Source organism: Patiria miniata, unplaced genomic scaffold (genome assembly GCF_015706575.1).
Source record: "Patiria miniata isolate m_02_andy unplaced genomic scaffold, ASM1570657v1 HiC_scaffold_18, whole genome shotgun sequence".
Taxonomy (NCBI): domain Eukaryota; kingdom Metazoa; phylum Echinodermata; class Asteroidea; order Valvatida; family Asterinidae; genus Patiria; species Patiria miniata.
The window spans coordinates 7,007,760-7,019,968 of record NW_024037056.1 but is presented as its reverse complement, the minus strand read 5'-3'; the positions used below and the strand labels follow the sequence as shown (position 1 = coordinate 7,019,968).

The following is a 12,209-nucleotide window of genomic DNA, read 5'->3' as shown; positions in this document are numbered from 1 at the left end:
ATAGTACATATTTCGCAAGATGTCTTACTATGTACTACTAGACGTACTTTGGGGAAAGCCACATACAAGTTGAATGTTCGTAGATGACGCATTACCGCAACTTATTTTAACACGGAGTTTCCGACAGCAAGTGCTTCTCACCACCTTGACAATGATGTGCGTCCGCGCCGCCGGAGGATAGCCTCACTGCGTTACTTGGAATACTTCAAATTGTCTTGCATTACGTAGGTTAATCATGCAATGATCCCGTAATGTGCAGTTGTTACAATGTATGCTGACGTTTAGTTTGGGATAGTTTAAATAGAGATTTCGATTATGTAGCTGCGTTAATGTACACAAAACACACTCATATACGTAGGCTTCGTAATAGTCCTGCAACTGCTCTTCTTTCGGCGTCATTTCTGACAAAAAAAGTCTATGGCGTTGTATTCTTTTTATCTCTCTCGAAACACTATATAACAATGATGTTTGGTGGGCATGTAGTAGTTCCTTACGGCAGACCAGAATCCTGTGATTGTTGACACTAGGTTCGGTTCACGGCATACATTTTGGCGACTGTATGTTACATAACTATGTATGCTGTGCACACAATAATTGTAGGCTATGTAGGCGTTGCTGATGAGGTATAATTATATAATTATGTTGAATGCCGCTTGGGGATTCATTTAAACACTTAGCATGTGTTGCGCTGGAGCAGGATCTTCTCAAACCACAATTGAAGTTTACTTTCACAACTTGTTGTACTGTAATAAAATAGAGTTTGAATCGAATAAATCTATAGCCATCCTTGCCAGTGTGCTGCTAGACGTAAATGTCCCAAAACGCTTCTAGATGTTGTCAACGCCCATTGTATACAAATCGTCACTAACCATGGGCGTCGCGAGGGGGGGGGGGGGGGGGGGGGGGCAAGGGGGCACTTGCTCCCCCCCCCCGGAAAAGCAACCCCCCCCCCAAAAAAAAGGAAGAAAAAAAGAAAACAAAAGAAAACAGAAAAAGAGGCGCGAAGACTCCATGGTGTAAATTTAATGAGTTGGGGAGGGGGGGGGCAAAATGTCCACTTTTTGCGAAAATGTGCCGGTAAAGGAGCCTGCCGGTAATGCTGAGCCTGCATACTGCCAAATTTACCAATGGCTTCCCCAGTCAGTCCGCAGCGCACTGAAAAGACGTTCAGTTTTTTTGCGCTGTATGCATGGCATTCCGTGCGTGACCTCGTTTTGAATATTTAATGAGCTGCTGACGACGCTTGGAATGTGGTCCAGAATATCAATTTTATTTGTCAATTGTAAACATTATGTATATTTTCTTTCAGATAGGAAAATATTCTGTTATATTATCAATTCAGATTGGAAATTACGTGATATTTAGAGGGTGCAATTTTTAACGGAAAACAAGCTTCGAACCTCAACAAATCGGCCTCCCAAACACGACGAGGTTTTCCATCTTTTGACAATTGCCACAGCCAAATTTTACACTAAAGTTAAAGATAATTCCATATTCTATCAAAAGATGGATGATTTCGTATTGATCTTTTTCTACCCGAGTCAGGGCACACACAATTCTAACGTTTGTCCAAAAAAACTACGACGAAACATCCCGCCATGACAGCGCGTTGTTTTCCAGTGCTCTCATTGGTCAAATATGACGTCATTGACAAAGCCTTGGTAATAACGTGTACATGTAGTTGGTGCATTCCTGTCGAACTACGCACAACGTATCGATGCCATGGAATTGCGGCATTTACTAAGTTATTTTCTTTAGGTCTAGAACCCTTCGGACATTATTTATCTGTTAAATTCAATATTGAACTGCAGTGCCAGTTCAATATTGTTGGACTCTGTTTTTTCTTTAAATTGTATCCCTTTACTAAATACAAAAATGTTATATGCGACTTTAAAATCAGCCAATTGAACAAGGGACTAAGTTTTAAAGAGAATAATCATGTTCTGCATTTATTGATATCTTCCAAAGTACAACTTATAAAAAATCATATAAACATTTAATTTGTGCTATGAACTAATTGTATGCAAGAAACTGTATGTTTAAATATAATACCTGTTTGTTGATTAATCTAAACTTCCATGTACACGTACTTGAAATCATGACTGTTACACCATCAGCTGCTATAAATAAGTGTTTTCGAACACTTTATGAAAAATCTGCTAACTTATTTTTCATGACATCTTGCATCACAGTACAAATACATATATTATTTATACCTGTTTTTCCCGCCAGAAAAATATTGTCTGATATAAAGAGGGTGAAAAAAAGACACTTTTAGGAAAGAGAGCTCTGGCATACATGTACATGTATTGACAACGTCTGCCTTTGGCTAAGAAATAACATCAACAACAATTTACATTGTCAAATATCATCAACTCTGCTACGGTACAATCAAAAACTGCCAAAATCTGGTAGTATGAGGTACGAGGTTAACTTTAAATGATTTATAATTATAGTGAAGTAAAGATGATCATTTTTGGCATGGTGTCGCTGACCACAATAATTATTATGTACACGAAACATCTAAAATGTATAATTGCAACATGTACATCAATAAATGTTTCTTTGATTAATATCTTCGGCGTAGTATCTGTGGCATGACTTTATATAACCATTTTTAACAGTGACGGCAACAACAAATGTCGTTGATTAACACATACTTGTAAATGTTGTATGCACTACACAAAACATAAGTCCGGTTCGTACTCTGTGTGAAAGAGAATGCAAACGCAAAAGATTGATGCCATAGCAAGTTTTCGCGCTGCGATTTTGCAAAGGTTGAGCCTAATTTCAACTCGGGCAAATTTTGCAGTGAATATTTCATGACATCAAAATCATTTCATGATCAAAAGTATGAACCAGCATTAGGCCTAGCAACGAAATACAAAAATCATCATGGTTCCCGTGTTGGAGGTGATGAACTGTCGCAACATCTGAGGACCATTCAAGGCGCCGAACTGGCAGGGACAGGTTCCTGATTGGGAGTGAAAGAAAATATGACAATCGTCAGTTTATGGAAAGAATTTTTTTTCACAATTTTTTTTTGTAATTACTCTTCAGATTATTATAAAAGCACTCTTGCAGCATAGTACCAATTATTCATGTACGCAGCCTAAAAGCACCCTTCATTATGTTGTAAAGCAGTCCATAGTAAATTTTCCAAAATTAAGTAACAAAAATATTCAGGCACCATGCATTAGGGCCTCACAAAAAAAATATTATTTCAATATTAATTTAAAAAAAAAACACCTCCCCCCCAAAAAAAAATCCAAACAAACAAATTAACCAATGTTCCTAAAAATGCATGTGCTCGTGTGCGTGATCATACATAACATACATGTACTGTACATGTACATCATACTGTACACGCTGCACATGGCCACGCCAAAAATGGCCGAAAAATTTGAAATCTCGCACAGGAAAAGTGACTCGGAGAAAAGTACATACATGTCGCCACAAGCTAAAATATGTATCAAACGAAAGCTCATTGCTCCCTTTATCGATGTGTAGTAATCATTTTCGTCATTGTTTTCTACCTGAGTCAGGGCACAACAAATAAAAACACAACAAAACTCACTCTCAAAATCACAGCCGAACTTCGAGTGAACAAAATTCTGCCCAAAACATGCAGAATCTCGACGTATTTTATATCATTCGATTCAGAAAAACGTTCGCTGTCGACTCACCACGCCATCTTGGAAACCAGCTGCTTCATTTGGAGCGTGTAGTTCGTGAAAAAAGATCGGGCGAACTCTCGCAAATACACGTGTAAGTCTCGTGGCGGTTCCATGACGTAGGCCGTGCAAATAAAATTCGGGATTTGACCTCATTATCGCGTGCACTGCGTACTGACTGTTCCCTACATTTTCTCGTGCAAAAAGGACCCATTTTTGGACCCTAATTTTATCAAATCTGCACTTTCGCAAAAAGTGGTTTTGCCAGCTTTCTATGCAACTCCTCACTGGCCGAGGGTTTTGTGCGTAAACCTTATCAGTCAGCCGATCACGCTCAATTGACTAAGGCAAAACCGCAAGTCCCATCATAAAGAATAAGTTGAATGGACCATTTTTTCCAAGAGTGTGTCTCTAATGAATAAAAAATGACTACAAACATGCATATACAATACATTACCAATACAATACAATTCAATACAATGGGAAAAAAAACATTATTTGATCAATGCATAGTTGTTAAGCAAATATTGTAAATGCAATATATTTAAAAACTATAATAACTACATGTACAGTGTGAGGGCTTTATATAAGGTGGATTCAGTTAACACGACAAATTTGGATCTATCTTGTAACATCAAGACAACAAATATTGCTGTAATTATTCGCTGATTACGTGAGGGGCGAAAACCCAGCGAAAAACCCTTTTGAGAGAAAACACGGGGAAAGTCCCATCCGGCTCCTTATTATTTCCTTATTATTACGGCAAGCAAGTTTGCCCACATACCATCTTTGTTCTTGAGGTTTTTTGGGGTGGATTTACTTTTCTTACTTTTAATTTTGTTTTCGGTTTGTTCACAATGTCAGGGAGCCATGGACACAGTCACTCGATACGTGAGGAGAAGAGTTGTGCAACAGAGACGGGCCCGACAGTGATGGAAAAGGCTCAGGAGCCACTGGAGAAGCACGTATAGGAACAATCTGCAGCAAATTAAGTGACTCATGTGTAATTGTAATGTTTATTTGAAGCACGCGAACTGGATGTCAAACAGTGACGTTATTTCTGCAAGGCTTCAATGTTACATCTTTGATGTTTTTTTTTCATCTTTGATTCGATCAAACTTGACCAGTTGTACATGAAAGTTCTGTGCTTCCAGGACCTGTTTCCCTGTAGGTCTGTACATTTCTCCATTTTTGTAAAACAATATGATCAGTAAAATTTGAGGCTTTGCATGGTGGAGATACTAAATAATGAAAGGTTTGCGGAAACACCATGTGCGAATAATAACAGTACAGAAACGAAAGTTCTGTCCCTTGGCATGAACTTTGCTGTTCCTCCAAGGTCCGTACCCATCGAGAGCATCATCCAGTCGACGGAGCCAGCCCTCAGACACCTTACCAAGACAGCAGCCAACGACGTCCGCATCAAGATGAATGAAGTCCTCCGCAAGGCTCGCCCAGCTAAACCTAATCTGACCAAAACAGAGCGGTTCGCTGTCATTGACCTCCGCCGAGACAACTCCATCCACATCCTCACAGCGGACAAGGGCAACGCCACCGTCGTCATGGACAGGGAGGACTACAGCAACATGGTAAAAGACATACTTTCTTCTGGTTCATACCGCCCACTCCCCAAGAACTCCATCCCCGCCATCGAGAAGCGAGTTGCCAGCCAACTTCTCCTCTTGCATCGAGCAGATGCATTATCCACCTCCTCTACAGACGACTCAGACCCTCCAGTTGGATCTGTCCCAGGTTCTTTGGTAAACCGAAGATTCACAAACCTGAGATCCCTCTGCGCCCCATTGTTGCCTCTCGAGGTTCCCCCACCTACAACACAACCCAACACTTAGCCAAAATCCTCAGACCCTTGGTGGGTCGCACACCACACCATGGGTCCAACTCTTCCCAGTTTGTCAGCATCACCAGAAACCTCACTGTCCAACCCACTGACTTGCTTGTCAGTTTTGACGTCGTCTCACTCTTCACCAATGTCCCCACAGGCGAGGCCTGCAAACTAGCTAAGGAAAGACTTGAACATGATACCACTCTTGCTGAACGCACAGACATGTCCCCCGACCAAATTTATGATCTGTTACTAACATGTATCTCTTCCAGTTGTTTTCAGTGGCAAGGCAATTTCTACGAGCAAACGGCTGGGACCTCCATAGGATCTCCTTTATCCCCATCTTCATGGAGGAGTTCGAGTCTTCCTCCCTCCTCACAGTGGATCTTCGGCCGAGCCTGTGGCTACGCTACGTTGATGAAACCTTCGTAGTGTGGCCCCATGGCCCGGACACACTCCAAGACTTCCTCCAGTACATCAACAAGCAACACACCAGCATCAGCTTCACCATGGAACAAGAACAGCACGGCACCATTCCTTTCCTGGACGTCAAGATCTCCAGGAATCCTGATGGCACCCTGGGACATAGCGTCTACATGAAACCAACCCACACCGACCGCTATCTCTACCAGCGGTCGTTTCATCACCCCCAGCATCAAGTCATCGGTCAACCGCACCCTAGTACAGAGAGCCTTTGAGGTCTGCGACCAAGACAACCTCAAGCGTAAACTCAAGCACATCCAGGCATCACTACAACGGAACGGCTACAAACCCAACCGCATCACGATCAGCAAACCTGACCAACGGGTCTCCTATACCCAAGGTCCTTCCACTGTATCTCCCTCAGTCACTCTTCCTCACATAGGTCCAGCTTCTCATCATCTGCAACGCATCCTCCGACAAGCCGGCGTCAAGGTGTACCACTCATCTGGCAACAAGCTCCAAGGCAGCCTCCATACTCACAAGGACAATCAGGACTCCTCTTCCAAGGCGGGAGTCTACCGCATTCCATGTGAATGCGTCAAAGTCTACATCGGCGAAACCGGTCGGAACCTTCCCACTAGGCTCAAGGAACACAGAGCACATGGACGGCGAGGGGATTTTGACAAATCGGCCATTGTCAAACATTCCCACATCAACGACCACAAAGTTGATTGAGATGCGGCCGAACTCATCGCACCGATCCAGTTCTGGCATCCAAGACGCATACGGGAAGCCATCGAGATCCGCAAGCACAACACAGTTCCGCAAAACATCGGGTTTCACCTCAACGACATCTGGCTCCCACTTCTCCAGACTGATGGGTCTCCTGTACCCTAGGTCCTCAGCTACCACCTTAGACTGATGGGTCTCCTATACCCTAGGTCCTCCCTCTACTGACACTGCAACCCCACTGTTCCACTTCAGTGGGCACCAAGCTTGTTCTAGGATCCTGTCTACTTGGCATCCCCACAGGATGCAACTTCTCACTTCATTGACTTCGCCTTTTGCTACTTAAGTATTCACTTTCTTAGAGTTTAGACACTCTCCTGAAGACGGTCAGAGCATACTGGCCGGAACGTCGAGTTTATACCTTTGGTTCTTTTCAGAACCATTCTCTTAGTTGAGAAATTATTCGCACATGGTGTTTCCGCAAACCTTTCATTATTTAAACAATATGATGATGATCTGAGACTGAATGTTAATTGCCCTGGATTTATCAAGTCATTGAAGTTTCCTATAAATTTAGCCACCGAGAATGAGACGATGTTCAGTTTCATAATAGGCTACCTTTACTGTTTTGCGTGGATTGTGACCTAATTATTGTACGAGAGGCATTAAACGTAACCAAAACCTTTCCTCTTTTATCCCAAACATTCACATTTACATGTTAGTGGGATTGTCGGAAATCATCATGCCATCTAAAAAATCTTGTAAAAATCATTAACTTTAAAATAACTTCCATCACCGTCTGGATAATTTTTCATGGTTCAAGACTTCTGCATTTATTTTAGCCAATTATAATATTTCATTGATTATGATTATAGTCATTTTGTAAACAGTGTCAAATAGATACAACGTACAGTACTTGCCAAAAGCATTTTGCTCCCCTTTGTATCGTCTGTAATACTTGTTTCCAGATAATCACTTTTTATTGTCAATTGCAAAACGACTTCTTAGTTCCAAACCATGCAGTTGGCAACAGCCCATGTCATTTGTGAACCAGTTGGACCAGTTGGAAACCATGTTCATACCAGTTCAACCAGTTGGAAACGGAACCAGTTGGAAACGAGTTGGAAACCAGTTAAACCAGTTGGAAACCAGTTGAACCAGTTGGAAACTAGTTCATACCACTTAAACCAGTTGGACTAGTTCATACCAGTTAAACCAGTTGGAAACAAGGTCATACCAGTTAAACCAGTTGGAAACCAGTTGAACTAGTTGAAAACCAGTTGAACCAGTTGGAAATTACTTCATGCCAGTTAAACCAGTTGGAAACCAGTTCATACCAGTTAAACCGGTTGGAAATCAGTTAAAACCAGGTCAACCAGTTAGAAACCAGTTAAACAAGTTGCCCAGTTAAAACCAGTTATCCACTTGCCCAGTTCCATACCAGTTAAATCAGTTCAAAACCAGTCACCAATTCCCAGTTCAACTGGGACCAGTTCAACTGGTTGCAACTGGAATTTTCACCTGGGTATTGTGTATTTTGGGTCTGATTAATTTTAATTTGCGCCACTAAAGCTATCGAAAATGACCCTCAAATGTGATAAAACCTCGTCTTAATTAATCTAAACAGTATTTCAGGTCGATGTTCTTAAAAATAACGGAGAATTTAGGTATGCACAACGCTAGTCACGATGGCCATATATCGCACGGTACTACGCCTATACACAGAGCGTGACTGTCACTACGGTGGTGCCAGTAGTACAACGGGCTTCAAGTACGAGCGGTATAATCGGTACAACCTCGAAATCAATGATTAAACCAAAAAAGTACATCAAAAGGTTACCCACCGAAAATACACACAAAAAGACGGATCATGTTCTCTGAACCACATTGCAGACATTTCCTCCACCTATTTTGTTTGGCCCCTTGGACCGAGTTGACCCCGACTGAATTAGTTTCGAGTCAAACTCGGTGGCAATCCGAGTCAGTTCGAGTCAATCATTACCAATTGAACTCGGTGGGGCTGTATCATTAGTCCGACGCCCCATAGGTCCGACGCCTCATAAGTCCGAAATGTATGAGACGTCAGACTTATATGAGGCATAAGATTTACTTATAACGCCTCATAGGTCCGACGCCTCATAAGTCCGACGTCGGAAAAACGTGGCGTTTAATTGTCGGACCTACGAGGTGTCGGACCAATGAGGCGTCGGAGCTATGATGCGTCGGACCTATGAGGTGTTGGACTTATGGGCCTTTATTTGGTTAGGAGATGCGATTTAATCGGACTGATGAGGCGTCGGACCTATGAGACGTCGGACTTATGAGCGGACTCTAACTCGGTACCACGTTACCTCGGTCTCAGGTCTACTCGGTTCCTAGCATCAACTTGCTAGGGGAAACTGTTCTAGGAAGGCACTGGGAGCGAAAATCAGACTGCGTCATGTTAGGGGCCGTGCCATGTTAGGGTACATTTACAAAACGCGTTCGGCCGTTACGTCATACACCGCTGAGGCCACGCCATGCCGAGGTTACACGTACGTTCCACACAAACATTGCCTTATATGTAGTGGTGCACACAAAATGACGGCATAGTTAAATAACGTATGCAGTTATTTATTTTATTTTCCAACTGATACAAAAAAAATGATGAAAAAAGCCCAGGTTTGGTTGGAACGCGCAACCTCAGCAAGGCGTGATATCAGCGGTGTATGACGTAGCCACTTTAACGCGTATTGATGTACCCTAACTAATAAAATGGCACGGCCGCATAACATGGCACAATTTGATTTGTGTCCCTTTAGTGCCTTGCTAGAGCATTTTCTCCCCCATCAAGTTAATTTTGGGCCAAGTTGACCTGTGACCAAGTTGACATGAAACCGAGTTGACTCGAATTGACTTGGATTGGGACCAAGTTTACTCGACACCAACTCAGTCGGGGTCAACGCGGTCCCAAATCAACTCGGTCTCAGTTGCCAAACAAAATAGGTGGAGAAAAGTTCTGCAATTTGATTCACAGAACGTGATCTGTCTTGTTTTTTTGTATGATGTTGTACGTACCTAGAATACATTCATTCACAAGCTCCAAGGTCAAAGTTCTCTTATTATTGAAGACGTATGTCTTATTTCTAAAATTCTGCAATTTGATTGGCTGCCACCATTTTCTGTAGATGAGCTCGTTAGTTGTGTACCAACGTGTGGCAGATCCGTCAAGTCGGGGTTATCGATCCACAAAGAGCATAGCGGGGGCGGCGCATGAGGGCGCGCTACCGATGAGCGGGGACGGCGCACTATAAATGAACGGAATACGGACCATGATCAACGACATACAGAATCCCGACTTGGGTCAAGTCTACGGAGGGTCTTAATGGTCTCCGATGAGCGCCAAGGTTTTTGGACAATGACGCAACTCAGGCGCTTTGTGAGCATGAATCGTCCGACATTGACTTGGCATTAACGCAGCCTAGGAGCAAGGCAGTCGATCTGATCTCCATTAGAAAGTAACTCAACTGTGTTGTAGAATTTTGAAGCTGGACTGCGGATGGACCGTTGTAGTGGTATTTATACAATGCTGACGTCACGTAAGCGCACTTTAGTTGGATAGAGAACGTGACGCGACCTACTATAGGACGTATCAACAGCGAACAGAGAGTAGTGTGAGCGTAGTTACAGCGCAGGGGCAGCAACTAGATATCGAGTAATTGGGCTCGACAGGGGCGCATAGTGAGCGACATCTACCAAGAAACTGTTTGTAGAAAAGGCTATTGCCTGGCGCATTCCTGTCAGATTGTACTGCCGGATGATCGGGCTATCGTACGATGTGTGCGATAAAAACTCGGACGGGTCTGACTGTACTGGGGGCAATTGGATGAAACCATGTTTGTTTTCTTTCTGCATCCGGTTTTTTTCCAGATCTGATGTCACCAGAAAGGTGTGCGGGAAGCACTCCGATTTCACCTGACACGATATTGATGTGCACTAATCAGATTCACGAAGGGAGTCACGTGATTCAAACTTGACGGCTGTCATGTTGTCATCAGGTCACGTGGCTGGTCATGAGGTGACCGATTATAGAACGGGATCGATAAAATCGGAAAGATGTTCGCTGGGATTAAGAGAAACAAAGCATCTACAGTATGGTAATGTTAAAAAGGAAGTGCCCAATTCCCTCATCATAATAGAGATTGACCCTGTTTTTTCTAGAACTTTCCTGCATGTAATGGATGTAAGTGACAGGCAGAGGCTGTAGCGAATGCATTGTAGCGAATGCCGAAGACTGTATTTTAATCTCCGTACAAAAAAAAAAAACAGTACAAGGTGCATTGACTTACTATCAGTAAGCTGACGTTAAGCTGGTCTCACACACGTTGATGCAGGTCATGTTCGCTTGTTTTTGATTCACACGCTTTTGAGAAAATGACGTTTTGATACAAAATTTACGTGTTTATTATATGTGTAAGTCGTCATCAGTGTATCCAAATCTGTGGATTTCGTACAAATTGACTAGTGAAACGACTCACATTTGAGGGGAAAACAGTCATTGTTATATAGCGAGCAACAGTAACTCTCTCCAGTTTAATAGGCCTTCAGGGGAATGCTTCTTAAGAGATTATAATTAAAACCATCGATCCTCACAAAACAAGTAACTGTTCGCATCTAATTGTTTATAAATAAGAATCGACGAAAATATTAGCAATGAATGCAACTGATGAACACAATGAGGAACCAAATGAAGACAAGTGGGTGTGTCAGATCATGGCAGCGGAAGGAGTAATTAGTGTATTAGGAACCTCTTAGTGTGTTAAGTCATCCTATGTGTCAAATGTTAACACAACATAACGAACTACCTGCTGGTGAATTTGGTTGTTGTTGATAAGCTGCTGTGTATGCAAGTATTCTTATATTATGTAACATCAGCCTATCCGCTTATTGCTCTTGCTATAGTAAGCAACGGTGTGAGAGATTTGTTCTGCAGACTTCTAGAATCAAGGTTTTTATCATGGACATTGCCTCTGCCTACACTCTCTGTGTGGAAACTGTGGAAACATTAGAGAGGTACGTGGCCATAGTACACCCTCTGCACTATGCGAGAAAACTCTCACAACAGCACGAATGGTTACTTTAATTTCTCTGATGTGGGTCATATCATTTCTTATAAATCTTCCTCTTTGTTCACAATCGAACCAAGCAATAACCCCAATAAGATTTGCTCAATCAAATATTCTCATCCGTTACTCCCAATTCTACTCAGCATATTAGGATTTTTCGTTGCATATTTGTTTCCCCTCACAGTAATGAGTTTGGCCTATTATAAGATGCAGTTCACTCTCAAAAGACAAGCCAAAGCTCTAAACCTGCAACATGCACGGGGCAGCAGCCTATGATCTAACCTGTTCAGCATGCTGAAAACTGTCTTAGGAGCTCTCATTGTCTTATAGACATTTGAATATCAAGCTGTTCTTCTCTGGTGTAACTCTGTTAAGTTCTTGTCCTATGGAACGACGGTCTTCGGCTATATCAGAATTTTCTCTAAATTACTGAAT

At 42.4% G+C, this 12,209-nt stretch overlaps 1 protein-coding gene across 1 annotated transcript; it reads left to right on the top strand.

Annotated features, from left to right (window-relative positions):
* The first annotated feature begins 4,990 nt into the window (after nucleotides 1-4,990).
* Nucleotides 4,991-10,685, top strand: LOC119725058. The gene is made up of 4 exons (XM_038196421.1): nucleotides 4,991-5,434; nucleotides 5,790-6,198; nucleotides 6,383-6,562; nucleotides 10,579-10,685. The coding sequence occupies exons 1-4, from the start codon at nucleotides 4,991-4,993 to the stop codon at nucleotides 10,683-10,685; spliced, it is 1,140 nt and encodes a 379-aa protein (XP_038052349.1).
* The last annotated feature ends 1,524 nt before the right edge of the window (nucleotides 10,686-12,209 follow it).

What these genes read in the sequence shown, in the direction of transcription:
- LOC119725058 (XM_038196421.1), top strand. Translation starts at nt 4,991, where the DNA reads ATGAACTTTGCTGTTCCTCCAAGGTCCGTACCCATCGAGAGCATCATC. An exon ending in CATCGGTCAACCGCACCCTA is followed by an intron (nt 6,199 to 6,382) that starts GTACAGAGAGCC and finishes TTCCTCACATAG; the next exon opens with GTCCAGCTTCTCATCATCTG. An exon ending in AGTCTACATCGGCGAAACCG is followed by an intron (nt 6,563 to 10,578) that starts GTCGGAACCTTC and finishes GTTTTTTTCCAG; the next exon opens with ATCTGATGTCACCAGAAAGG.